The sequence below is a fragment of the Heptranchias perlo genome, unplaced genomic scaffold (assembly GCF_035084215.1).
Source record: "Heptranchias perlo isolate sHepPer1 unplaced genomic scaffold, sHepPer1.hap1 HAP1_SCAFFOLD_890, whole genome shotgun sequence".
In the NCBI taxonomy this organism is placed as follows: Eukaryota; Metazoa; Chordata; class Chondrichthyes; order Hexanchiformes; family Hexanchidae; genus Heptranchias; species Heptranchias perlo.
In genome coordinates this window covers 49294-77164 of record NW_027139930.1, presented here as the reverse complement: position 1 = coordinate 77164, position 27871 = coordinate 49294, and the positions used below count along the sequence as shown (strand labels likewise).

The window sequence follows — 27871 nt, the reverse complement described above, 5'->3', positions numbered from 1 at the left end:
TTGGGATACTCGGTCCTTGCCGTGGCCCTGCGCCCACATTGCACTCTCTGTCACTGTTCAATCAGGTCCATCTCTCGTCTCGTCTCTTTTACACCCCCTCTCCACTCACCTTCTCTGCAGAGCTCGAGGCCCACGTGCGGCCCCTGCCCCACTCCCGCCGAAGGATGTGCCCGGCGGCGCCTGGAACGCGCGGGCTCGGCCGCGGAGAAAGGGAAACGAGAGTCCAGGTGGGAACTGTGCAGGAGGCTCAAGATGGGGCGTGTGACGGGGTGACTCGAGGGCAGGTTAGAGCCTGACAATGACAACAACAACACCTCAGTCACTGCCCTTGGAGGGGGGGGGTTGGGGAAAGGACTTTTAATAATTCGAACTTGTGGGTGAGTAAAATGGTGAGTGTCCCAACCCATGTCATAACACTCGACAGTACACTGTGTATGTGTATATGTGTACATAGTATTTACAGCACAGAAACAGGCCATTCGGCCCAACTGGGTTGTGCTCCACACGAGCCTCCTCCCTCCCACCTCCATCTCACCCTATCACCATATCCTTCTATTCCTTTCTCCCTCATGTGTTTATCGAGCTTCCCCTTAAATCCATCGATTCTATTCCCCTCGACCACTCCCTGTGGGAGCGAGTTCCACATTCTCACCGCTCTCTGGGTAAAGAAGTTTCTCCTGAATTCCCCGATTGGATTTATTAGTGACTCTCTTATATTGATGGCCCCCTCGTTCTGGTCTCCCCACAAGTGGAAACATCTTCTCTACGTCTACCCTATCGAAACCCCTTCATCATTTTAAAGACCTCTATCAGGTCACCCCTCAGTCTTCTCTTTTCTAGAGAAAAAAGCCCCAGTCTGTTCAGCCTTTCCTGATAAGATTATACTTAGAAGCAAAACCACACAGATATCTCCCTGAGAGAGGGGACTGAGAGACACCAGTCAGTGTACAGATATCTCCCTGAGGGAGAGGGGACTGAGAGACACCAGTCAGTGTACAGATATCTCCCTGAGGGAGAGGGGACTGAGAGACACCAGTCAGTGTACAGATATCTCCCTGAGAGAGAGGGACTGAGAGACACCAGTCAGTGTACAGATATCTCCCTGAGGGAGAGGGGACTGAGAGACACCAGTCAGCGTACAGATATCTCCCTGAGAGAGAGGGACTGAGAGACACCAGTCAATGTACAGATATCTCCCTGAGAGAGAGGGGACTGAGAGACACCAGTCAGTGTACAGATATCTCTCTGAGGGAGAGGGACTGAGAGACACCAGTCAGTGTACAGATATCTCCCTGAGAGAGGGACTGAGAGACACCAGTCAGTGCACAGATATCTCCCTGAGAGAGAGGGGACTGAGAGACACCAGTCAGTGTACAGATATCTCCCTGAGAGAGAGGGGACTGAGAGACACCAGTCAGTGTACAGATATCTCCCTGAGAGAGAGGGACTGAGAGACACCAGTCAGTGTACAGATATCTCCCTGAGGGAGAGGGACTGAGAGACACCAGTCAGTGTCCAGATATCTCCCTGAGAGAGGGACTGAGAGACACCAGTCAGTGTACAGATATCTCCCTGAGAGAGAGGGGACTGAGAGACACCAGTCAGTGTACAGATATCTCCCTGAGAGAGAGGGACTGAGAGACACCAGTCAGTGTACAGCTATCTCTCTGAGGGAGAGGGACTGAGAGACACCAGTCAGTGTACAGATATCTCCCTGAGAGAGAGGGGACTGAGAGACACCAGTCAGTGTACAGATATCTCCCTGAGGGAGAGGGACTGGAGAGACACCAGTCAGTGTACAGATATCTCCCTGAGAGAGAGGGGACTGAGAGACACCAGTCAGTGTACAGATATCTCCCTGAGAGAGAGGGACTGAGAGACACCAGTCAGTGTACAGATATCTCCCTGAGAGAGAGGGACTGAGAGACACCAGTCAGTGTACAGATATCTCCCTGAGGGAGAGGGGACTGAGAGACACCAGTCAGTGTACAGATATCTCCCTGAGAGAGAGGGGACTGAGAGACACCAGTCAGTGTACAGATATCTCCCTGAGGGAGAGGGACTGGGAGACACCAGTCAGTGTACAGATATCTCCCTGAGGGAGAGGGGACTGAGAGACACCAGTCAGTGTACAGATATCTCCCTGAGGGAGAGGGGACTGAGAGACACCAGTCAGTGTACAGATATCTCCCTGAGAGAGAGGGACTGAGAGACACCAGTCAGTGTACAGATATCTCCCTGAGGGAGAGGGGACTGAGAGACACCAGTCAGCGTACAGATATCTCCCTGAGAGAGAGGGACTGAGAGACACCAGTCAATGTACAGATATCTCCCTGAGAGAGAGGGGACTGAGAGACACCAGTCAGTGTACAGATATCTCTCTGAGGGAGAGGGACTGAGAGACACCAGTCAGTGTACAGATATCTCCCTGAGAGAGGGACTGAGAGACACCAGTCAGTGCACAGATATCTCCCTGAGAGAGAGGGGACTGAGAGACACCAGTCAGTGTACAGATATCTCCCTGAGAGAGAGGGGACTGAGAGACACCAGTCAGTGTACAGATATCTCCCTGAGAGAGAGGGACTGAGAGACACCAGTCAGTGTACAGATATCTCCCTGAGGGAGAGGGACTGAGAGACACCAGTCAGTGTCCAGATATCTCCCTGAGAGAGGGACTGAGAGACACCAGTCAGTGTACAGATATCTCCCTGAGAGAGAGGGGACTGAGAGACACCAGTCAGTGTACAGATATCTCCCTGAGAGAGAGGGACTGAGAGACACCAGTCAGTGTACAGCTATCTCTCTGAGGGAGAGGGACTGAGAGACACCAGTCAGTGTACAGATATCTCCCTGAGAGAGAGGGGACTGAGAGACACCAGTCAGTGTACAGATATCTCCCTGAGGGAGAGGGACTGAGAGACACCAGTCAGTGTACAGATATCTCCCTGAGAGAGAGGGGACTGAGAGACACCAGTCAGTGTACAGATATCTCCCTGAGAGAGAGGGACTGAGAGACACCAGTCAGTGTACAGATATCTCCCTGAGAGAGAGGGACTGAGAGACACCAGTCAGTGTACAGATATCTCCCTGAGGGAGAGGGGACTGAGAGACACCAGTCAGTGTACAGATATCTCCCTGAGAGAGAGGGGACTGAGAGACACCAGTCAGTGTACAGATATCTCCCTGAGGGAGAGGGACTGGGAGACACCAGTCAGTGTACAGATATCTCCCTGAGGGAGAGGGACTGAGAGACACCAGTCAGTGTACAGATATCTCCCTGAGGGAGAGGGACTGAGAGACACCAGTCAGTGTACAGATATCTCCCTGAGAGAGAGGGGACTGAGAGACACCAGTCAGTGTACAGATATCTCCCTGAGAGAGAGGGGACTGAGAGACACCAGTCAGTGTACAGATATCTCCCTGAGAGAGGGGACTGAGAGACACCAGTCAGTGTACAGATATCTCCCTGAGGGAGGGGACTGAGAGACACCAGTCAGTGTACAGATATCTCCCTGAGAGAGAGGGACTGAGAGATACCAGTCAGTGTACAGATATCTCCCTGAGAGAGAGGGGACTGAGAGACACCAGTCAGTGTACAGATATCTCCCTGAGAGAGAGGGGACTGAGAGACACCAGTCAGTGTACAGATATCTCCCTGAGAGAGAGGGGACTGAGAGACACCAGTCAGTGTACAGATATCTCCCTGAGAGAGAGGGGACTGAGAGACACCAGTCAGTGTACAGATATCTCCCTGAGAGAGAGGGACTGAGAGACACCAGTCAGTGTACAGATATCTCCCTGAGAGAGGGGACTGAGAGACACCAGTCAGTGTACAGATATCTCCCTGAGAGAGGGGACTGAGAGACACCAGTCAGTGTACAGATATCTCCCTGAGAGAGAGGGGACTGAGAGACACCAGTCAGTGTACAGATATCTCCCTGAGAGAGAGGGGACTGAGAGACACCAGTCAGTGTACAGATATCTCCCTGAGAGAGGGGACTGAGAGACACCAGTCAGTGTACAGATATCTCCCTGAGAGAGGGGACTGAGAGACACCAGTCAGTGTACAGATATCTCCCTGAGAGAGAGGGGACTGAGAGACACCAGTCAGTGTACAGATATCTCCCTGAGAGAGAGGGGACTGAGAGACACCAGTCAGTGTACAGATATCTCCCTGAGAGAGAGGGGACTGAGAGACACCAGTCAGTGTACAGATATCTCCCTGAGAGAGAGGGACTGAGAGACACCAGTCAGTGTACAGATATCTCCCTGAGAGAGAGGGGACTGAGAGACACCAGTCAGTGTACAGATATCTCCCTGAGAGAGAGGGACTGAGAGACACCAGTCAGTGTACAGATATCTCCCTGAGAGAGGGGACTGAGAGACACCAGTCAGTGTACAGATATCTCCCTGAGAGAGAGGGGACTGAGAGACACCAGTCAGTGTACAGATATCTCCCTGAGAGAGAGGGACTGAGAGACACCAGTCCGTGTACAGATATCTCCCTGAGAGAGAGGGACTGAGAGACACCAGTCAGTGTACAGATATCTCCCTGAGAGAGAGGGACTGAGAGACACCAGTCAGTGTACAGATATCTCCCTGAGAGAGAGGGACTGAGAGACACCAGTCAGTGTACAGATATCTCCCTGAGAGAGAGGGGACTGAGAGACACCAGTCAGTGTACAGATTGCTGACATCGATACAGTTGTGCTTTGAGTGGGAGTAGTTGTCCCGCGAAGGGTTAACAAACTCTCCTACCTTTTGCTCCATCTCCCACAGACATCTGGTGGTGGATTCTGACTGTCCTTTGTCTCGTTGTTTGAGGGCAGGTTGGATCTTGCAGTATCTGTGCTGTTTGTGCAGGGACGGGGCCTGGATTGCATCTGTCGAACCCTTGACTGTTTGGAAGTTGGAGGCAGGGCCGATCTATGGGAGGGGGGGCTCGACGACAAGGTTATTTTTCTTCCTCCGGGAGATCCCCCCCCCCTTTCCTGAAGGTGCTGACTCTACGTGTGCGGGCCGTGCAGGATATTCGACCATGGGGAGCAGCAATGCTGAGTCCAAATGTCCTTATCTGACGACCACACACACACTGACACACAATCACTGATGCACACACCAGTAAGCACACGCACTCACTGATACACACCTGCTCATACATGTCCCTGGATGTCAGGGGAGGGCATCGGGCCTGGCTGTGATGCCCCCCACGGTCGACTCACTGCCCAGCTTCAGACCTGGTTACCGCCACGTTGGGTGAGGTCGACCGTTGGGAGGAGAGTTGCCAGCCTATTGTCCAAGGAGCAGTAGCTCAGGAGCCTTCAGATGAGTTTGAGGCAGTTATTAGCCAAGCAGATCACGTTTATAGAGCGCCATTAACACGAGGGCAGCTTCTCAGGGACTTCACACACAGGCCTCAGGAAAACCGGCCATCAAACCCAGGGAGAGATCAGGAAAGGGTTAATTGGGAGGGAGTGTGATTGAAGAGATTGGTCCTGAGGTTTTTAATGGTCGAGAGAGGGAGAGCACCGTTAACACGAGACTGAGGGGGGGAAAGAGAGGGAGAGAGAGAGAGAGGGGAGGCAGTGGATGGGGAGAGGGAGGCGGAGGGGGGGAGAGAGGGAGGCGGAGGGGGGGAGAGAGGGAGGCGGAGGGGGGGAGAGAGGGAGGCGGAGGGGGGGAGAGAGGGAGGCGGGGAGGGAGACGGAGGAGGGGGGAGAGGGAGACGGGGGGAGAGAGGGAGACGGGGGGTGAGAGAGGGAGGCGGAGGGGGGGAGAGAGGGAGGCGGGGAGGGAGACGGAGGAGGGGGGAGAGGGAGACGGGGGGAGAGAGAGGGAGACGGGGGGTGAGAGAGGGAGGCGGAGGGGGGGAGAGAGGGAGACGGAGGACGGGGAGAGAGGGAGGGGGCTAGAGGGAGGTGGAGGACGGGGAGAGAGAGGGAGGCGGAGGAGTGGGAGAGAGAGAGGGAGACGGAGGAGGGGGAGAGGGAGACGGGGAGAGGGAGGCGGAGTGGGGGTGAGAAGGAGGCGGAGGGAGGGGGAGAGAGAGGGAGGCGGAGGGGGGGAGAGAGAGAGAGGCGGAGGAGGAGAGAGGGAGGCGGAGGGGGGGAGAGAGGGAGGCGGAGGGGGGGGGAGAGGGAGGCGAAGGGGGGGAGAGAGGGAGGCGAAGGGGGGGGAGAGAGGGTGGCGAAGGGGGGGGGAGAGAGGGTGGCGAAGCGGGGGGAGAGAGGGAGGAGGGGGAGAGAGTGAGACGGAGGAAGGGGAGAGAGAGGCGGAGGAGAGAGGGAGGCGAAGGAGAGGGAGGCGGAGGAGTGGGAGAGAGGGAGACGGAGGGGGGGAGAGAGGGAGACGGAGGAGGAGAGAGGGAGACGGAGGGGGGCAGAGAGAGAGAGGGAGGCGGGGAGGGAGAGAGGGAGACGGAGGAGGGGGAGAGAGGGAGACGGAGGAGGGGGAGAGAGGGAGACGGAGGAGGGGGAGAGAGGGAGGCGGAGGAGGCGGGGAGAGAGAGAGGCGGAGGGGGGCAGAGAGAGGGAGGCGGAGGGGGGGGAGAGGGAGGCGGAGGGGGGGGAGAGTGGGAGGCGAAGGGGGGGAGAGGGAGGCGAAGGAGAGGGAGGGAGGCGAAGGAGGGGGAGAGAGGGAGGTGAAGGGTGGGAGAGAGGGGGGAGGGGGAGAGAGGGAGGCGAAGGGGGGAGAGAGGGAGGCGAAGGGGGGAGAGAGAGGGAGGCAGAGGGGGAGAGAGGGAGGCGGGGGAGGGGAGAGAGGGAGGCGGTGGAGGGGGAGAGAGGGAGACGGAGGAAGGGGAGAGAGGGAGGCGGAGGAGAGAGGGAGGCGAAGGAGGGGGAGAGAGGGAGGCGGAGGGGGGGAGAGAGAGGGAGGCAGAGGGGGGGAGAGGGAGGAGGGGGGGAGAGAGGGAGGCGGGGAGGGAGAGAGGGAGACGGAGGAGGGGGGAGAGGGAGACGGGGGGGAGAGAGAGGGAGATGGGGGGTGAGAGAGGGGGTAGAGAGGGAGGCGGAGGGGGGGGAGAGAGGGAGACGGAGGACGGGGAGAGAGGGAGGGGGCTAGAGGGAGGTGGAGGAGTGGGAGAGAGGGAGGCGGAGGAGGGGGAGAGAGGGAGGCGGAGGAGGGGGAGAGAGGGAGGCGGAGTGGGGGTGAGAAGGAGGCGGGAGGGAGGGAGAGGGAGGCGGAGGGGGGAGAGAGAGAGAGGCGGAGGGGGGAGAGAGAGGGAGGCGGAGGGGGGAGAGAGGGAGACGGAGGGGGGGAGAGAGAGGGAGACGGAGGAGGGGGAGAGAGGGAGGCGGAGGAGGGGGAGAGAGGAGGCGGAGTGGGGTGAGAAGGAGGAGGGGGAGGGAGGCGGAGGGGGGAGAGAGAGAGAGGCGGAGGGGGGAGAGAGAGGGAGGCGGAGGGGGGAGAGAGAGGGAGGCGGAGGGGGGGAGAGAGGGAGGCGAAGGGGGGGAGAGAGGGAGGCGGAGGGGGAGAGAGGGAGACGGAGGGGGGAGAGAGAGGGAGACGGAGGAGGGGGAGAGAGGGAGGCGGAGGAGGGGGAGAGAGGGAGGCGGAGGAGGGGGAGAGAGGGAGGCGGAGTGGGGTGAGAAGGAGGCGGAGGGAGGGGGAGGGAGAGGGAGGCGGAGGGGGGAGAGAGAGAGAGGCGGAGGGGGGAGAGAGAGGGAGGCGGAGGGGGGAGAGAGAGGGAGGCGGAGGGGGGGAGAGAGGGAGGCGAAGGAGGGGGAGAGGGAGGCGGAGGGGGGGAGAGAGAGAGGCGGAGGGGGGAGAGAGAGAGGCGGAGGGGGAGAGAGAGGGAGGTGGAGGGGGGAGAGAGGGAGACAGAGGGGGGGAGAGGGAGACAGAGGGGGGGAGAGAGGGTGGCAAAGGGGGGGAGAGAGGGAGGCGGGGGAGGGGGAGAGAGAGAGAGGCGGAGGGGGGAGAGAGAGGGAGGCGGAGGGGGTGAGAGAGGGAGGCGAAGGGGAGAGAGGGAGGCGAAGGGGGGGGAGAGAGGGAGGCGAAGGGCGGGGAGAGAGGGAGGTGAAGGGGGGAGAGAGGGAGGAGGGGGGGAGAGAGGGAGGAGGGGGAGAGAGGGAGGAGGGGGAGAGAGGGAGGCGGAGGAGGGGAGAGAGGGAGGCGGTGGAGGGGGAGAGAGGGAGGCGGTGGAGGGGGAGAGAGGGAGACGGAGGAAGGGGAGAGAGGGAGGCGGAGGGGGGGGGAGAGAGGGAGGAGGGGGAGAGAGGGAGGGGGAGAGAGGGGGGGGGGAGAGGGAGACGGGGGGGTAGAGAGGGAGGCGGAGGAGGCGGAGAGAGGGAGGCGGAGAGAGGGAGGCAGAGGAGGGGGAGAGAGGGAGGCGGAGGAGGGGGAGAGAGGGAGGCGGAGGGGGAGAGAGGGAGGTTGGGGGAGAGAGGGAGGCGGAGGAGGGGGAGAGAGGGAGGGGGAGAGAGGGAGGCGGAGAGAGTGAGGCGGAGGAGGGGGAGAGAGGGAGGCGGAAGGGGGGAGAGAGGGAGGCGGAAGGGGGGAGAGAGGGAGGCGGAAGGGGGGAGAGAGGGAGCCGGAGGAGGGGGGGAGAGGGAGGCGGAGAGAGGGAGGCGGAGGAGGGGGAGAGAGGGAGGCGGAGAGAGGGAGGCGGAGGAGGGGGAGAGAGGGAGGCGGAGAGAGGGAGGCGGAGGAGGGGGGAGAGAGGGAGGCGGAGGAGGGGGAGAGAGGGAGGCGAAGGGGAGAGAGGGAGGCGAAGGGGGGGGGAGAGAGGGAGGCGAAGGGCGGGGAGAGAGGGAGGTGAAGGGGGGAGAGAGGGAGGCGAAGGGGGGGAGAGAGGGGGGAGGAGGGGGAGAGAGGGAGGCGGAGGAGGGGGGAGAGAGGGAGGCGGTGGAGGGGGAGAGAGGGAGACGGAGGAAGGGGAGAGAGGGAGGCGGAGGGGGGGGGAGAGAGGGAGGAGGGGGAGAGAGGGAGGCGAAGGGGGGAGAGAGGGAGGCGAAGGGGGGGAGAGAGGGGGGAGGAGGGGGAGAGAGGGAGGCGGAGGAGGGGAGAGAGGGAGGCGGTGGAGGGGGAGAGAGGGAGGCGGAGGGGGAGAGAGGGAGGTTGGGGGAGAGAGGGAGGCAGAGGAGGGGAGAGAGGGAGGCGGAGGGGGGGAGAGAGGGAGGCGAAGGGGGGGAGAGAGGGAGGCGGAGGGGGAGAGAGGGAGACGGAGGGGGGAGAGAGAGGGAGACGGAGGAGGGGGAGAGAGGGAGGCGGAGGAGGGGGAGAGAGGGAGGCGGAGGAGGGGGAGAGAGGGAGGCGGAGTGGGGGTGAGAAGGAGGCGGAGGGAGGGGGAGGGAGAGGGAGGCGGAGGGGGGAGAGAGAGAGAGGCGGAGGGGGGAGAGAGAGGGAGGCGGAGGGGGGAGAGAGAGGGAGGCGGAGGGGGGGAGAGAGGGAGGCGAAGGAGGGGGAGAGGGAGGCGGAGGGGGGGAGAGAGAGAGGCGGAGGGGGGAGAGAGAGAGGCGGAGGGGGAGAGAGAGGGAGGTGGAGGGGGGAGAGAGGGAGGCGAAGGGGGGGAGAGGGAGGCGAAGGGGAGGGAGGGAGGCGAAGGGCGGGGAGAGAGGGAGGCGGTGGAGTGGGAGAGAGGGAGACAGAGGGAGGGGAGAGAGGGAGACAGAGGGGGGCGAGAGAGGGTGGCGAAGGGGGGGAGAGAGGGAGGCGGGGGAGGGGGAGAGAGAGAGAGGCGGAGGGGGGAGAGAGAGGGAGGCGGAGGGGGTGAGAGAGGGAGGCGAAGGGGAGAGAGGGAGGCGAAGGGGGGGGAGAGAGGGAGGCGAAGGGCGGGGAGAGAGGGAGGTGAAGGGGGGAGAGAGGGAGGAGGGGGGGAGAGAGGGAGGAGGGGGAGAGAGGGAGGAGGGGGAGAGAGGGAGGCGGAGGAGGGGAGAGAGGGAGGCGGTGGAGGGGGAGAGAGGGAGGCGGTGGAGGGGGAGAGAGGGAGACGGAGGAAGGGGAGAGAGGGAGGCGGAGGGGGGGGGAGAGAGGGAGGAGGGGGAGAGAGGGAGGGGGAGAGAGGGGGGGGAGAGGGAGACGGGGGGGTAGAGAGGGAGGCGGAGGAGGCGGAGAGAGGGAGGCGGAGAGAGGGAGGCAGAGGAGGGGGAGAGAGGGAGGCGGAGGAGGGGGAGAGAGGGAGGCGGAGGGGGAGAGAGGGAGGTTGGGGGAGAGAGGGAGGCGGAGGAGGGGGAGAGAGGGAGGGGGAGAGAGGGAGGCGGAGAGAGTGAGGCGGAGGAGGGGGAGAGAGGGAGGCGGAAGGGGGGAGAGAGGGAGGCGGAAGGGGGGAGAGAGGGAGGCGGAAGGGGGGAGAGAGGGAGCCGGAGGAGGGGGGGAGAGGGAGGCGGAGAGAGGGAGGCGGAGGAGGGGGAGAGAGGGAGGCGGAGAGAGGGAGGCGGAGGAGGGGGAGAGAGGGAGGCGGAGAGAGGGAGGCGGAGGAGGGGGAGAGAGGGAGGCGGAGGAGGGGGAGAGAGGGAGGCGAAGGGGAGAGAGGGAGGCGAAGGGGGGGGGAGAGAGGGAGGCGAAGGGCGGGGAGAGAGGGAGGTGAAGGGGGGAGAGAGGGAGGCGAAGGGGGGGAGAGAGGGGGGAGGAGGGGGAGAGAGGGAGGCGGAGGAGGGGAGAGAGGGAGGCGGTGGAGGGGGAGAGAGGGAGGCGGTGGAGGGGGAGAGAGGGAGACGGAGGAAGGGGAGAGAGGGAGGCGGAGGGGGGGGGAGAGAGGGAGGAGGGGGAGAGAGGGAGGCGAAGGGGGGAGAGAGGGAGGCGAAGGGGGGGAGAGAGGGGGGAGGAGGGGGAGAGAGGGAGGCGGAGGAGGGGTGAGAGGGAGGCGGTGGAGGGGGAGAGAGGGAGGCGGAGGGGGAGAGAGGGAGGTTGGGGGAGAGAGGGAGGCGGAGGAGGGGGAGAGAGGGAGGCGGAGGGGGGGAGAGAGGGAGGCGAAGGGGGGGAGGGAGGGAGGCGGAGGGGGAGAGAGGGAGACGGAGGGGGGAGAGGGAGGGAGACGGAGGAGGGGGGAGAGAGGGAGGCGGAGGAGGGGGAGAGAGGGAGGCGGAGGAGGGGGAGAGAGGGAGGCGGAGTGGGGGTGAGAAGGAGGCGGAGGGAGGGGGAGGGAGAGGGAGGCGGAGGGGGGAGAGAGAGGGAGGCGGAGGGGGTGAGAGAGGGAGGCGAAGGGGAGAGAGGGAGGCGAAGGGGGGGGAGAGAGGGAGGCGAAGGGCGGGGAGAGAGGGAGGTGAAGGGGGGAGAGAGGGAGGAGGGGGGGAGAGAGGGAGGAGGGGGAGAGAGGGAGGAGGGGGAGAGAGGGAGGCGGAGGAGGGGAGAGAGGGAGGCGGTGGAGGGGGAGAGAGGGAGGCGGTGGAGGGGGAGAGAGGGAGACGGAGGAAGGGGAGAGAGGGAGGCGGAGGGGGGGGAGAGAGGGAGGAGGGGGAGAGAGGGAGGGGGAGAGAGGGGGGGGGGAGAGGGAGACGGGGGGTAGAGAGGGAGGCGGAGGAGGCGGAGAGAGGGAGGCGGAGAGAGGGAGGCAGAGGAGGGGGAGAGAGGGAGGCGGAGGAGGGGGAGAGAGGGAGGCGGAGGGGCTGAGGTTGGGGGAGAGAGGGAGGCGGAGGAGGGGGAGAGAGGGAGGGGGAGAGAGGGAGGCGGAGAGAGTGAGGCGGAGGAGGGGGAGAGAGGGAGGCGGAAGGGGGGAGAGAGGGAGGCGGAAGGGGGGAGAGAGGGAGGCGGAAGGGGGGAGAGAGGGAGCCGGAGGAGGGGGGGAGAGGGAGGCGGAGAGAGGGAGGCGGAGGAGGGGGAGAGAGGGAGGCGGAGAGAGGGAGGCTGAGGGGGGGGAGAGAGGGAGGCGGAGAGAGGGAGGCGGAGGAGGGGGAGAGAGGGAGGCGGAGGAGGGGGAGAGAGGGAGGCGAAGGGAGAGAGGGAGGCGAAGGGGGGGGGAGAGAGGGAGGCGAAGGGCGGGGAGAGAGGGAGGTGAAGGGGGGAGAGAGGGAGGCGAAGGGGGGGAGAGAGGGGGGAGGAGGGGAGAGAGGGAGGCGGAGGAGGGGAGAGAGGGAGGCGGTGGAGGGGGAGAGAGGGAGGCGGTGGAGGGGGAGAGAGGGAGACGGAGGAAGGGGAGAGAGGGAGGCGGAGGGGGGGGGAGAGAGGGAGGAGGGGGAGAGAGGGAGGCGAAGGGGGGAGAGAGGGAGGCGAAGGGGGGGAGAGAGGGGGGAGGAGGGGGAGAGAGGGAGGTGGAGGAGGGGAGAGAGGGAGGCGGGTGGAGGGGGAGAGAGGGAGGCGGAGGGGGAGAGAGGGAGGTTGGGGGAGAGAGGGAGGCGGAGGAGGGGGAGAGAGGGAGGCAGAGGGGGGGGAGAGAGGGAGGCGGAGGAGGGGGAGAGAGGGAGGCGGAGAGGGAGGTTGGGGGAGAGGGAGGGGGGGGAGAGGGGGAGAGAGGGAGGGGGGGGAGAGGGGGGAGGAGGGGGAGAGAGGGAGGCAGAGGGGGGGGGAGAGAGGGAGCGGAGGAGGGGGAGAGAGGGAGACGGAGGAGGGGGAGAGAGGGAGACGGAGGAGGGGGAGAGAGGGAGGCGGAGGAGGGGGAGAGAGGGAGGCGGTGGAGGGGGAGAGAGGGAGGCGGAGAGAGGGAGACGGAGGAGGGGGAGAGAGGGAGACGGAGGAGGGGGGAGAGAGGGAGACGGAGGAGGGGGAGAGAGGGAGGCGGTGGAGGGGGAGAGAGGGAGGCGGAGAGAGGGAGACGGAGGAGGGGGAGAGAGGGAGACGGAGGAGGGGGAGAGGGGGGGAGAGGGGGAGAGAGGGAGGCAGAGGGGGGGGAGAGAGGGAGACGGAGGAGGGGGAGAGAGGGAGACGGTGGAGCGGGAGAGAGGGAGGCGGAGAGAGGGAGACGGAGGAGGGGGAGAGAGGGAGACGGAGGAGGGGGAGAGAGGGAGACGGAGGAGGGGGAGAGAGGAGGGGGAGAGAGGGAGGCGGAGGAGGGGGAGAGAGGGAGGCGGAGGAGGGGGAGAGAGGGAGGCGGAGGAGGGGGAGAGAGGGAGGCGGAGAGGTTCATGGAAGGAGTTCGAAGGAGTGAGTCGGAGGCGGCTGAAGGCCTGTCCTCCCAGCGATGCGGCGGTTGTGGTCCTGGCCCAGCAGCCCAGCGGTCACGGTGCGAGGCTCAACCCAGTAAACCCGGTGACCGGCTCAGATCGCCGAGCTATCGGCGAGTCGATTAACAATGAGACCACCCTCCCGGACCCCCTCACCACACGGGCTCTGCAGCGGTCGGGGGGGAGGAAAATTCCTCCCGTCCACCTTCTCGGGGCAACGAGAGATGGGCGATAAAAGCCGGCCTCACCAGCAACGCCCACCTCACGAAATTCCGCGAGAGACCTGGAGGAGCTGGTCCTGCGAGGCTGGGTCGCTTTAAGAGACACGGCCCTCCTCCCCTTTAAGGGTTAAAGGAGTCAAGTTGGTGCAGGCCACAGGTATTCCTTGGCGGATAAACAGAACGTGTCTCGACCTTGAAGCTTGTTGTGCGTGTGCATTCTTTGAGGTGACGGACACACGAATGCCGAGATTAACATCTCCCAGCAGAATCGGGGAGGGGGGGGGGGGGAGGGGCGGGGGAGGAGAGGTCATCGCCTGTGCAATTAAAGGGGTGGGGCGCAGAGCAGCCGTCCCCTGAGGGCTCAGCTTTCCGTGAAGTAACTCGATCCGCAGAGAGGCCCAGTGCGCAATCGGGGGGGCCTCCCCCCCTCCGCCGTCCCTCCGAATGTTCTCCCGGGCACTGGCTCAGTCGGTCCGACTCTCCCCCCTCGGGGTCAGACGGTCGTGGGTTCGAGCCCCCTCTCCAGAGACTCGAGCCCCGAAATCCCAGCCCCCCCCGACACTCCCCCCCCCGGGCCCCGGCGCTGAGGGAGAGGTGCCGTCTTTCGGGACGAGACGTTAAACCGTTCTCCCCGCTGTCCTGGGGCCGATATTTATCCCTCGACCAACACCACTAAAAAAAACAGACGATCTGGTCATTATCACGTTGCTGTTTGTGGGATCTTGCTGTGCGCAAATTGTCTGCCGCGTTTCCTACATTCTACGCTTCAAAAAAGTACTTAATTTTTCTTTCTTTGCCTGCCTGGATGCTGGTGTGCAATTTGACAGCAGAAGGCGTTTCTTCCCACCTCACACACACACACACACACACACACACAACCCGTTAGCCACAGTAGTGGCTCTCTGCTCTCGATGGCTGCTCTGGGACGGAAGAGTCTGCTGCAGCCTCCTCGCCCGCTTTCCCTCGCACCGACCGTCCCCCCCGCGTCCTGACGGGCGATGGCACGCACCAAGGGCCAACCAGGGAGAAGCGACTGGAAAGACCGGTTCGACCAGGAGTTTGATGTAAAGAGGCAGACAGAGGGAGAGAGAGATGGACCTGGCAGCTCTCCATGACCTGCAGTCGTGTCGGGACTGGGTGTTGGGGAGATTAGAGCAGTGCGAACGTCATCTTGTCACTCTGGCTTCCTTCTCCCTTTGCCCCACACCTGATGGCCTTCTAGACGGCCCAACCCCTTCCCATTCGCTCTCGAGGGCGTTCAAAGCCAACAGCGCTCCTTGGGACTGGAGTCACGTCCAGGCCCCAGACCGGGTTGGAGGAGGGGGAGGGGGAACTCCTTCCCTTTCCCTGAAGGACCTCACGGAATAATCCGGCAGTTTCTCGTGGACATTTTTTTTTCTCCTGATGCCAGCCCACATATTGCCGGGTTTATTGGATTTAATTTCACAATTTACCGTTGAATTCCCGACCTCTGGATTGATAGAAAGGAACGGACGTCCTGAGGTCATGAACGGCGCTATAGCAATGCAGGTTTGCTCTCTTTGTTGTGCGAGGGCGCCCTCCGAGGTTGAATGGCCTGCCGGTACTCACCATCTCTTGTCACGAATGTGGAATCGAGCAGTAACACCTCCCCCTTCCCGTTCACTCCCATTGTACAGAATCCCAATGGACCCAAACCCCTTCCCATTCACTCCCATTGTACAGAATCCCAATGGACCCGACCCCTTCCCATTCACTCCCATTGTACAGAATCCCAATGGACCCGACCCCTTCCCATTCACTCCCATTGTACAGAATCCCAATGGACCCGACCCCTTCCCGTTCACTCCCATTGTATAGAATCCCATTGGACCCAACCCCTTCCCATTCACTCCCACTGTATAGAATCCCATTGGACCCAACCCCTTCCCATTCACTCCCATTGTACAGAATCCCAATGGACCCAAACCCCTTCCCATTCACTCCCATTGTACAGAATCCCAATGGACCCGACCCATTCCCATTCACTCCCATTGTACAGAATCCCAATGGACGAAATGCCTTTCCATTCACTCCCATTGTGTAGTATATGAGTGCCCCTTTGCGTTGTCGGTGCAATCTGCTCCACTACCGACGTCTGGCTCGGAATCGCTTAAAGATTACTTCGCTGGGTAAAGGCCGTCTCCCTGACCCAGGCTCCATCCCTGGTCTTTGCAGAGTTGCAGGTCCCAGTGGTGGAAGAGCAACTAGGGATTAGGCAGGAGCAAAAAAAATCAGCCAGGGGTTCCTCCTTCTGATTGCGATCCAGTGACTCTGGCTGGAAGGTGCGTGTGGGTGGGGAGTGTGTGGGTGTGGGTGCCAGTGTGGGTGTGGGTGCCAGTGTGGGTATGAGTACATGTGTGAATTTCAGAGGGCATCTCTGGGCTTTGTTGGCTAGCTCGCTGGGCTCACATGAAGAATGGGCACCTGGTCATGGTACGGGCACCTTTTACCATCTCCTTGCCGGGACAGGGAGGCAGTGACGGAGCGAGGAATGAGTTGGAGCCAGGACGTGAATCCCGCTATGAAACCACATCGAGAGGCCATGCCACATCATGAAAGAAACTGGGAATAAACAGAGTATGGGAAGAAAATCACCATGTTTCATTGAAGTAACTCCCAATGCCCCAACTCGTTTTAAATAGAAACTACTTTAATAGACATAACCGCCATTATACATATTTTAAAAATGATATTTTACAAAACCCAAGAAGCACGACAGAAAATGGGTTACTTCCACAATAGAGTATCCAGGGATGTTTAAAGGCAACTTCAGAGGGTGTGCATCTGAAGGGGAGTCCAGCCTATAGTCCAATACAAATGGAAGTGACTTACAAGGTCCCCTTCGCTCACCGTGTAACGGCCGGTTACAAAGACGGCTACGTCCGACTGTCCGAGACCACCCAATGTTAGTGCTGACTCGGCCTCTGCCTCTCCTACGCTCCTGCTCCCTGGATTGTAACTCTTGACCAGGCAGAACGTACTGTGGCGAAAGGGTCTTGAGAAGGGACCCTGCCTGGCTGGAACGAAAGAAGGACTTGTATCTCTACAGCGACTTTCACCACCTCAGGACGCCCCAAAAGCGCCTCACGGCCAATGAAGTACTTTTGAAGTGCAGTCACTGTTGTAATGTAGGAAACGCGGCAGCCAATTTGCGCACAGCAAGATCCCACAAACAGCGATGAGGTAATGACCGGATCGTCTGTTTTAGATGTTGGACCGAGAGCCGTTCACAGAGTTGGATACTGGTGCCAAGTTCTGAGAAGTTTGGCTGTCAACTTTTCCAGAGTGACCTCTTCCTTGAAGGACTCAGTTCTTTGAGGCTCGATGGTTCTGCCTTGTTCGAAAGTCTGATCTGGACATCAATAGTCCTGCTCCTGGGTTAGGGATCAAGAGGTTAGTGACCTTTGATTCCCCAAAAGGACTATGACATACGTTCAATAAACTACAACCCTCAGTGGTATCCAAATTCACCACGTTAGACACAAGCGTTCGTACTACAAGCTCACTACAACCAGTGACTACAGTCACTGTCGAAAGATGGTCCTGTTGTGAGTGGAATGGAAGGAAGATTTCCCAATGAAAGATGTTCAAGACAATGTGTAAATCAGAGTAACAGAAGGTTTGTCAATCGAAGAGTGAAGACAGTGTGTAAATCAGAATAACAGAAGGTTCTTCAATCGAAGAGTGAAGACAGTGTGTAAATCAGAGTAACAGAAGGTTTGTCAATCGAAGAGTGAAGACAGTGTGTAAATCAGAATAACAGAAGGTTCTTCAATCGAAGAGTGAAGACAATGTGTAAATCAGAATAACAGAAGGTTCGTCAATCGAAGAGTGAAGACAGTGTGTAAATCAGAATAACAGAAGGTTCTTCAATCGAAGAGTGAAGACAGTGTGTAAATCAGAGTAACAGAAGGTTTGTCAATCGAAGAGTGAAGACAGTGTGTAAATCAGAATAACAGAAGGTTCTTCAATCGAAGAGTGAAGACAATGTGTAAATCAGAATAACAGAAGGTTCGTCAATCGAAGAGTGAAGACAGTGTGTAAATCAGAATAACAGAAGGTTCTTCAATCGAAGAGTGAAGACAGTGTGTAAATCAGAGTAACAGAAGGTTTGTCAATCGAAGAGTGAAGACAGTGTGTAAATCAGAATAACAGAAGGTTCTTCAATCGAAGAGTGAAGACAATGTGTAAATCAGAATAACAGAAGGTTCGTCAATCGAAGAGTGAAGACAGTGTGTAAATCAGAATAACAGAAGGTTCTTCAATCGAAGAGTGAAGACAGTGTGTAAATCAGAGTAACAGAAGGTTTGTCAATCGAAGAGTGAAGACAGTGTGTAAATCAGAATAACAGAAGGTTCTTCAATCGAAGAGTGAAGACAATGTGTAAATCAGAATAACAGAAGGTACGTCAATCGAAGAGTGAAGACAGTGTGTAAATCAGAATAACAGAAGGTTCTTCAATCGAAGAGTGAAGACAGTGTGTAAATCAGAATAACAGAAGGTTTGTCAATCGAAGAGTGAAGACAGTGTGTAAATCAGAGTAACAGAAGGTTCGTCAATCGAAGAGTGAAGACAGTGTGTAAATCAGAATAACAGAAGGTTTGTCAATCGAAGAGTGAAGACAGTGTGTAAATCAGAATAACAGAAGGTTCTTCAATCGAAGAGTGAAGACAGTGTGTAAATCAGAATAACAGAAGGTTTGTCAATCGAAGAGTGAAGACAGTGTGTAAATCAGAATAACAGAAGGTTCTTCAATCGAAGAGTGAAGACAGTGTGTAAATCAGAATAACAGAAGGTTTGTCAATCGAAGAGTGAAGACAGTGTGTAAATCAGAGTAACAGAGGGTTCGTCAATCGAAGAGTGAAGACAGCGTGTAAATCAGAATAACAGAAGGTTCTTCAATCGAAGAGTGAAGACAGTGTGTAAATCAGAGTAACAGAAGGTTCGTCAATCGAAGAGTGAAGACAGTGTGTAAATCAGAATAACAGAAGGTTCTTCAATCGAAGAGTGAAGACAGTGTGTAAATCAGAATAACAGAAGGTTTGTCAATCGAAGAGTGAAGACAGTGTGTAAATCAGAGTAACAGAGGGTTCGTCAATCGAAGAGTGAAGACAGCGTGTAAATCAGAATAACAGAAGGTTCTTCAATCGAAGAGTGAAGACAGTGTGTAAATCAGAGTAACAGAAGGTTCGTCAATCGAAGAGTGAAGACAGTGTGTAAATCAGAGTAACAGAGGGTTCGTCAATCGAAGAGTGAAGACAGTGTGTAAATCAGAATAACAGAAGGTTCTTCAATCGAAGAGTGAAGACAGTGTGTAAATCAGAATAACAGAAGGTTTGTCAATCGAAGAGTGAAGACAGTGTGTAAATCAGAGTAACAGAGGGTTCGTCAATCGAAGAGTGAAGACAGCGTGTAAATCAGAATAACAGAAGGTTCTTCAATCGAAGAGTGAAGACAGTGTGTAAATCAGAGTAACAGAAGGTTCATCAATCGAAGAGTGAAGACAGTGTGTAAATCAGAATAACAGAAGGTTCGTCAATCGAAGAGTGAAGACAGTGTGTAAATCAGAATAACAGAAGGTTCTTCAATCGAAGAGTGAAGACAGTGTGTAAATCAGAGTAACAGAAGGTTCTTCAATCGAAGAGTGAAGACAGTGTGTAAATCAGAATAACAGAATGTTCGTCAATCGAAGAGTGAAGACAGTGTGTAAATCAGAGTAACAGAAGGTTCGTCAATCGAAGAGTGAAGACATTGAAGAACCTTTTGCTGCTCTCGTTTATACAATCAGAGTGAAGACAGTGTGTAAACGAGAGCAGCAGAAGATTCTTCAATGAAGATAGTGAAGACTCCATGTCGGAGAAAAGCAGAAGTTTCCTCAGCAAAAGCTATTGAAGACCATGTTTCTATAATAAGCACCTCAGGCTTGAAAAGCATCCACAGCTAGAAATACTGGTGAGCTCTGTATTGTGCTGAGGACACTGTCCCCATTCTAGAATATACATAAAATTAACCGATAGGGTCCATTCGAATGATCAGTAGATTAAGCGTAACTGGCCCACCAGTAGGAGAGGATCATTGTCAGTTCTCTGCACATACTTCAAGTGCAGATAAATGTCACTCCTACATCTGTCGGATTGCTCTGTTTTAATTTGTTCGTGGGATGTGGGCAACATTGGCAAGGTACTATTTATTGCCCGTCCCCAGTTGCCCTGAGGGCATTAAGAGTGGAATTGGAGTTAGGTGGAGGCCCAGACCCTTCCCTGAAGGACATGAGTGAGCTAGATGGCTTTTTGGGACAATCCAATTGCTTTCATTTGGTCATTTTCCTGGTGCCAATCCGCAGACCAAATTCGATTTCACAACTTGCCGTGGTGGGATTTGAATTTGCGATCTCTGGGACGGGACCAGAACCAATAGGCTACTGTTCCCTGGAGACGATGGAAAACCAATGTTCCACACAACCGTTAAAGACTCTGTCCGTCTCGATCTCACTGGACGTCCCACCAGATAACAATGAGGAAGAGGCCCATGTGGACAATAGTCAGTGAGGTGCTGGAAGGAGTGTTCCAGGGCTTGGGTCATTGATAACACGAGGCCTCAAACGCCAAAGGGTCCAAAGTTTGGACAATCCAGTAAGGACCCTCACGCGAGACCAGGTCTAAATTTGTTTTCTGCAACTTCTGTGGAAAGTCACCAGGCAGCTTTTCTGCAGCTTTTGTTAACATAACAACTTAAGAAATAGTAGCAGGGGTAGGCTATACGGTCCCTCGAGCTTGCTCCGCCATTCAATAAGATCATGGCTAATCTTCGACCTCAATTCCTCGTTGGGGATGAAGATTCGGTCAAACCGGGTTCTGGTGGTAGGTTTTGTAAAATCATTTATTCCCGGCTTGTGGGCATCGCTGGCAAGGCTGGCATTTATTGCCCATCCCTAATTGCCCCTTGAGAAGGTGGTGGTGAGCCGCCTTCTTGAACCGCTGCAGTCCGTGTGGTGAAGGTTCTCCCACAGTGCTGTTGGGAAGGGAATTCCAGGATTTTGACCCAGCGACGATGAAGGAACGGCCGATATATTTCCAAGTCGGGATGGTGTGTGACTCGGAGGGGAACGTGCAGGTGGTGTTGTTCCCATGCACCTGCTGCTCTTGTCCTTCTAGGTGGTAGAGGTCGCGGGTTTGGGAGGTGCTGTCGAAGAAGCCTTGGCGAGTCGCTGCAGTGCATCCTGTGGATGGTCCACACTGCAGCCACTGTGCGCCGGTGGTGAAGGGAATGCTAATGGGTGGGGGAATGTGTAGTCTTTCAAAGAAGGGGAGAGTGATTGCAACAATTAGTTTTTACCCCCCTCTCATGATCCTGATGTTGTCTTGAAGGAAGCAATGATATAGTCTGTTTCATGGGAACTGCAGGACCACCCAAAGACCACCCCCCCACAACTACAAAAATCCTTCCAATGCATCTTGACTGCCTTCTTCACTTGGAGGATCGGTTAGCTCGAGGTCCTTCTGCTCAGGGGGCCGCGCGTGGGTGGGGGGACGGAGTGTCCCACCCCACCCTGCGGCCCTACGAGAGGGGGGAAGGGGCCCCCTTTCTCCAGGGGTCAGAGTCCTCGGGGCCGGAGCCGCCGGACGCCTTGATCTGAAGCCACTTGTCGCCCAGGGCCTTGGTGAAATGGTCATCCACGGAGCCGGTGATGGAGACGGAGCTGCCGGACAGCTCAGGGACCTGGTAGTTCTTGCCGAGGCTTCTCCGGAAGTGCTCCTCTACCACAGGGTCGCAGGTGACAGTCAGGTCGGCGGCTGGGGAGAAGAGAGAGAGGGGGGGGGGGGGTCTTGAGAAGGCAGCGGGCTACAGGTGAAGAGGTGCGGGGAGGGGAAAGGGGGGAAAACCAGGATGGGGATCAGCGCCCTGAGTCCAGCAGTTGGACCGGACCTCAGCACAATGTTAAACACGTCTGTAACACATTCCCCTGTCCGCTGGGTCACTGATTTCACCGATACTCTATCCAACCCTGTGCTGTACCTGCCCTGGGAGTGTTTGACGGGACAGTGTAGAGGGAGCTTTACTCTGTATCTAACCCTGTACCTGCCCTGGGAGTGTTTGATGGGACAGTGTTGAGGGAGCTTTACTCTGTATCTAACCCTGTACCTGCCCTGGGAGTGTTTGATGGGACAGTGTTGAGGGAGCTTTACTCTGTATCTAACCCTGTACCTGCCCTGGGAGTGTTTGATGGGACAGTGTAGAGGGAGCTTTACTCTGTATCTAACCCTGTACCTGCCCTGGGAGTGTTTGATGGGACAGTGTTGAGGGAGCTTTACTCTGTATCTAACCCTGTACCTGCCCTGGGAGTGTTTGATGGGACAGTGTAGAGGGAGCTTTACTCTGTATCTAACCCTGTACCTGCCCTGGGAGTGTTTGATGGGACAGTGTAGAGGGAGCTTTACTCTGTATCTAACCCTGTACCTGCCCTGGGAGTGTTTGATGGGACAGTGTAGAGGGAGCTTTACTCTGTATCTAACCCTGTACCTGCCCTGGGAGTGTTTGATGGGACAGTGTAGAGGGAGCTTTACTCTGTATCTAACCCTGTACCTGCCCTGGGAGTGTTTGATGGGACAGTGTAGAGGGAGCTTTACTCTGTAACTAACCCTGTACCTGCCCTGGGAGTGTTTGATGGGACAGTGTAGAGGGAGCTTTACTCTGTATCTCACCCTGTACCTGCCCTGGGAGTGTTTGATGGGACAGTGTAGAGGGAGCTTTACTCTGTATCTAACCCTGTACCTGCCCTGGGAGTGTTTGATGGGGACAGTGTAGAGGGAGCTTTACTCTGTATCTAACCCATTGAAGTAAATAAATAGCGCGTCATCATCAGAGATCTCTGACCTCGATAAGGACCTCACTTACTGGTTGTTAGAAGGAGTTATCTTGCTCTGTCATCTCTGTGCAAATTGGCCTCTTCTGGGAATCAAAGGGAGTGCAGTGAGGCTAAATGGTCAGCACATGTTCCGATAAGATGGATCTGAGGAGCATTAAAGGGGGCTGGAGGGGTCACCATGCCGCACGGAGCAAGAGGGATTGCAGTACTAGCTGTAAACAGTCTGATATACCCCACACCCCTCACTGTCACACTCTGATATATCCCACACCCCTCACTGTAACACTCTGATATATCCCACACCCCTCACTGTAACACTCTGATATACCCCACACCCCTCACTGTAACACTCTGATATATCCCACACCCCTCACTGTAACACTCTGATATATCCCACACCCCTCACTGTAACACTCTGATATATCCCACACCCCTCACTGTAACACTCTGATATATCCCACACCCCTCACTGCAACACTCTGATATATCCCACACCCCTCACTGTAACACTCTGATATATCCCACACCCCTCACTGTAACACTCTGATATACCCCACACCCCTCACTGTAACACTCTGATATATCCCACACCCCTCACTGTAACACTCTGATATATCCCACACCCCTCACTGCAACACTCTGATATATCCCACACCCCTCACTATCACACTCTGATATATCCCACACCCCTCACTGTAACACTCTGATATAACCCACACCCCTCACTGTAACACTCTGATATATCCCACACCCCTCACTGTAACACTCTGATATATCCCACACCCCTCACTGTAACACTCTGATAAACCCCACACCCCTCACTGTAACACTCTGATATATCCCACACCCCTCACTGTAACACTCTGATATATCCCACACCCCTCACTGTAACACTCTGATATATCCCACACCCCTCACTGTAACACTCTGATATAACCCACACCCCTCACTGTAACACTCTGATATATCCCACACCCCTCACTGTAACACTCTGATATATCCCACACCCCTCACTATCACACTCTGATATAACCCACACCCCTCACTGTAACACTCTGATATATCCCACACCCCTCACTGTAACACTCTGATATACCCCACACCCCTCACTGTAACACTCTGATATATCCCACACCCCTCACTGTAACACTCTGATATACCCCACACCCCTCACTGTAACACTCTGATATATCCCACACCCCTCACTGTAACACTCTGATATATCCCACACCCCTCACTGTAACACTCTGATATATCCCACACCCCTCACTGTAACACTCTGATATATCCCACACCCCTCACTGTCACACTCTGATATATCCCACACCCCTCACTGTAACACTCTGATATAACCCACACCCCTCACTGTAACACTCTGATATATCCCACACCCCTCACTGTAACACTCTGATATATCCCTCACCCATCACTGTAACACTCTGATATATCCCACACCCCTCACTGTAACACTCTGATATATCCCACACCCCTCACTGTAACACTCTGATATACCCCACACCCCTCACTGTAACACTCTGATATATCCCACACCCCTCACTGTAACACTCTGATATACCCCACACCCCTCACTGTAACACTCTGATATATCCCACACCCCTCACTGTAAGACTCTGATATACCCCACACCCCTCACTGTAACACTCTGATATATCCCACACCCCTCACTGTAACACTCTGATATATCCCACACCGCTCACTGTAACACTCTGATATAACCCACACCCCTCACTGTAACACTCTGATATATCCCACACCCCTCACTGTAACACTCTGATATATCCCACACCCCTCACTGTAACACTCTGATATATCCCACACCCCTCACTATCACACTCTGATATATCCCACACCCCTCACTGTAACACTCTGATATAACCCACACCCCTCACTGTAACACTCTGATATATCCCACACCCCTCACTGTAACACTCTGATATACCCCACACCCCTCACTGTAACACTCTCATATATCCCACACCCCTCACTGTAACACTCTGATATATCACACACCCCTCACTGTAACACTCTGATATATCCCACACCCCTCACTGTAACACTCTGATATTTCCCACACCCCTCACTGTAACACTCTGATATACCCCACACCCCTCACTGTAACACTCTGATATATCCCACACCCCTCACTGTAACACGCTGATATATCCCACACCCCTCACTGTAACACTCTGATATATCCCACACCCCTCACTGTAACACTCTGATATATCCCACACCCCTCACTGTAACACTCTGATATATCCCCACACCCCTCACTGTAACACTCTGATATATCCCACACCCCTCACTGTAACACTCTGATATATCCCACACCCCTCACTGTAACACTCTGATATATCCCACACCCCTCACTGTAACACTCTGATATATCCCACACCCCTCACTATCACACTCTGATATATCCCACACCCCTCACTGTAACACTCTGATATACCCCACACCCCTCACTGTAACACTCTGATATATCCCACACCCCTCACTGTAACACTCTGATATATCCCACACCCCTCACTGTAACACTCTGATATATCCCACACCCCTCACTGTAACACTCTGATATACCCCACACCCCTCACTGTAACACTCTGATATATCCCACACCCCTCACTGTAACACTCTGATATATCCCACACCCCTCACTGTAACACTCTGATATATCCCACACCCCTCACTGTAACACTCTGATATACCCCACACCCCTCACTGTAACACTCTGATATATCCCACACCCCTCACTGTAACACTCTGATATAACCCACACCCCTCACTGTAACACTCTGATATATCCCACACCCCTCACTGTAACACTCTGATATATCCCGCACCCCTCACTGTAACACTCTGATATATCCCGCACCCCTCACTGTAACACTCTGATATACCCCGCATCCCTCACTGTAACACTCTGATATATCCCACACCCCTCACCGTAACACTCTGATATATCCCGCACCCCTCACTGTAACACTCTGATATACCCCACACCCCTCACTGTAACACTCTGATATATCCCACACCCCTCACTGTAACACTCTGATATAACCCACACCCCTCACTGTAACACTCTGATATATCCCACACCCCTCACTGTAACACTCTGATATATCCCGCACCCTCACTGTAACACTCTGATATATCCCACACCCCTCACTGTAACACTCTGATATATCCCACACCCCTCACTGTAACACTCTGATATATCCCACACCCCTCACTGTAACACTCTGATATATCCCACACCCCTCACTGTAAAACACTGATATATCCCACACCCCTCACTGTAACACTCTGATATATCCCACACCCCTCACTGTAACACTCTGATATATCCCACACCCCTCACTGTAACACTCTGATATATCCCGCACCCCTCACTGTAACACTCTGATATATCCCGCACCCCTCACTGTAACACTCTGATATACCCCGCACCCCTCACTGTAACACTCTGATATATCCCACACCCCTCACTGTAACACTCTGATATATCCCGCACCCCTCACTGTAACACTCTGATATACCCCACACCCCTCACTGTAACACTCTGATATATCCCACACCCCTCACTGTAACACTCTGATATATCCCGCACCCCTCACTGTAACACTCTGATATATCCCACACCCCTCACTGTAACACTCTGATATATCCCACACCCCTCACTGTAACACTCTGATATATCCCACACCCCTCACTGTAACACTCTGATATATCCCACACCCCTCACTGTAAAACACTGATATATCCCACACCCCTCACTGTAATACTCTGATATATCCCACACCCCTCACTGTTACACTCTGATATATCCCACACCCCTCACTGTAACACTCTGATATATCCCACACCCCTCACTATCACACTCTGATATATCCCACACCCCTCACTGTAACACTCTGATATAACCCACAACCCTCACTGTAACACTCTGATATACCCCACACCCCTCACTGTAACACTCTGATATATCCCACACCCCTCACTGTAACACTCTGATATATCCCACACCCCTCACTGTAACACTCTGATATATCCCGCACCCCTCACTGGAACACTCTGATATACCCCACACCCCTCACTGTAACACTCTGATATATCCCACACCCCTCACTGTAACACTCTGATATATCCCGCACCCCTCACTGTAACACTCTGATATATCCCACACCCCTCACTGTAACACTCTGATATATCCCACACCCCTCACTGTCACACTCTGATATATCCCACACCCCTCACTGTAACACTCTGATATATCCCACACCCCTCACTGTAACACTCTGATATATCCCACACCCCTCACTGTAACACTCTGATATACCCCACACCCCTCACTGTAACACTCTGATATATCCCACACCCCTCACTGTAACACTCTGATATATCCCACACCCCTCACTGTAACACTCTGATATATCCCACACCCCTCACTGTAACACTCTGATATATCCCACACCACTCACTGTAACACTCTGATATATCCCGCACCCCTCACTGTAACACTCTGATATACCCCACACCCCTCACTGTAACACTCTGATATATCCCACACCCCTCACTGCAACACTCTGATATATCCCACACCACTCACTGTAACACTCTGATATACCCCACACCCCTCACTGTAACACTCTGATATATCCCACACCCCTCACTGCAACACTCTGATATATCCCACACCACTCACTGTAACACTCTGATATACCCCACACCCCTCACTGTAACACTCTGATATATCCCACACCCCTCACTGTAACACTCTGATATACCACACACCCCTCACTGTAACACTCTGATATATCCCACACCCCTCACTGCAACACTCTGATATATCCCACACCCCTCACTGTAACACTCTGATATACCCCACATCCCTCACTGTAACACTCTGATACACCCCACACCCCTCACTGTAACACTCTGATATACCCCACACCCCTCACTGTAACACTCTGATATACCCCACACCCCTCACTGTAACACTCTGATATACCCCACACCCCTCACTGTAACACTCTAATATACCCCACACCCCTCACTGTAACACTCTGATAGACCCCACACCCCTCACTGTAACACTCTGATATATCCCACACCCCTCACTGTAACACTCTGATATAACCCACACACCTCACTGTAACACTCTGATATATCCCACACTCCTCACTGTAACACTCTGATATAACCCACACCCCTCACTGTAACACTCTGATATACCCCACACCCCTCACTGTAACACTCTGATATACCCCACACCCCTCACTGTAACACTCTGATATATCCCACACCCCTCACTGTAACACTCTGATATATCCCACACCCCTCACTGTAACACTCTGATATATCCCACACCCCTCACTGTAACACTCTGATATATCCCACACCACTCACTGTAACACTCTGATATATCCCGCACCCCTCACTGTAACACTCTGATATACCCCACACCCCTCACTGTAACACTCTGATATATCCCACACCCCTCACTGCAACACTCTGATATATCCCACACCACTCACTGTAACACTCTGATATACCCCACACCCCTCACTGTAACACTCTGATATATCCCACACCCCTCACTGCAACACTCTGATATATCCCACACCACTCACTGTAACACTCTGATATACCCCACACCCCTCACTGTAACACTCTGATATATCCCACACCCCTCACTGTAACAC

General features: G+C 55.9%; 1 protein-coding gene across 1 annotated transcript in view; it reads right to left on the bottom strand.

The window, feature by feature from the left end:
* Positions 1–19010: 19010 nt before the first annotated feature.
* The window catches only part of LOC137319795 (transcription cofactor vestigial-like protein 4), a 35377-nt gene continuing 26516 nt past the window's right edge, over positions 19011–27871 (bottom strand). The window contains exon 4 of the mRNA XM_067981728.1: positions 19011–21072. Coding sequence (XP_067837829.1) covers positions 20837–21072 — 236 coding nt within the window. The 3' untranslated portion in view covers positions 19011–20836. The remainder of the gene's footprint in view (positions 21073–27871) is intronic.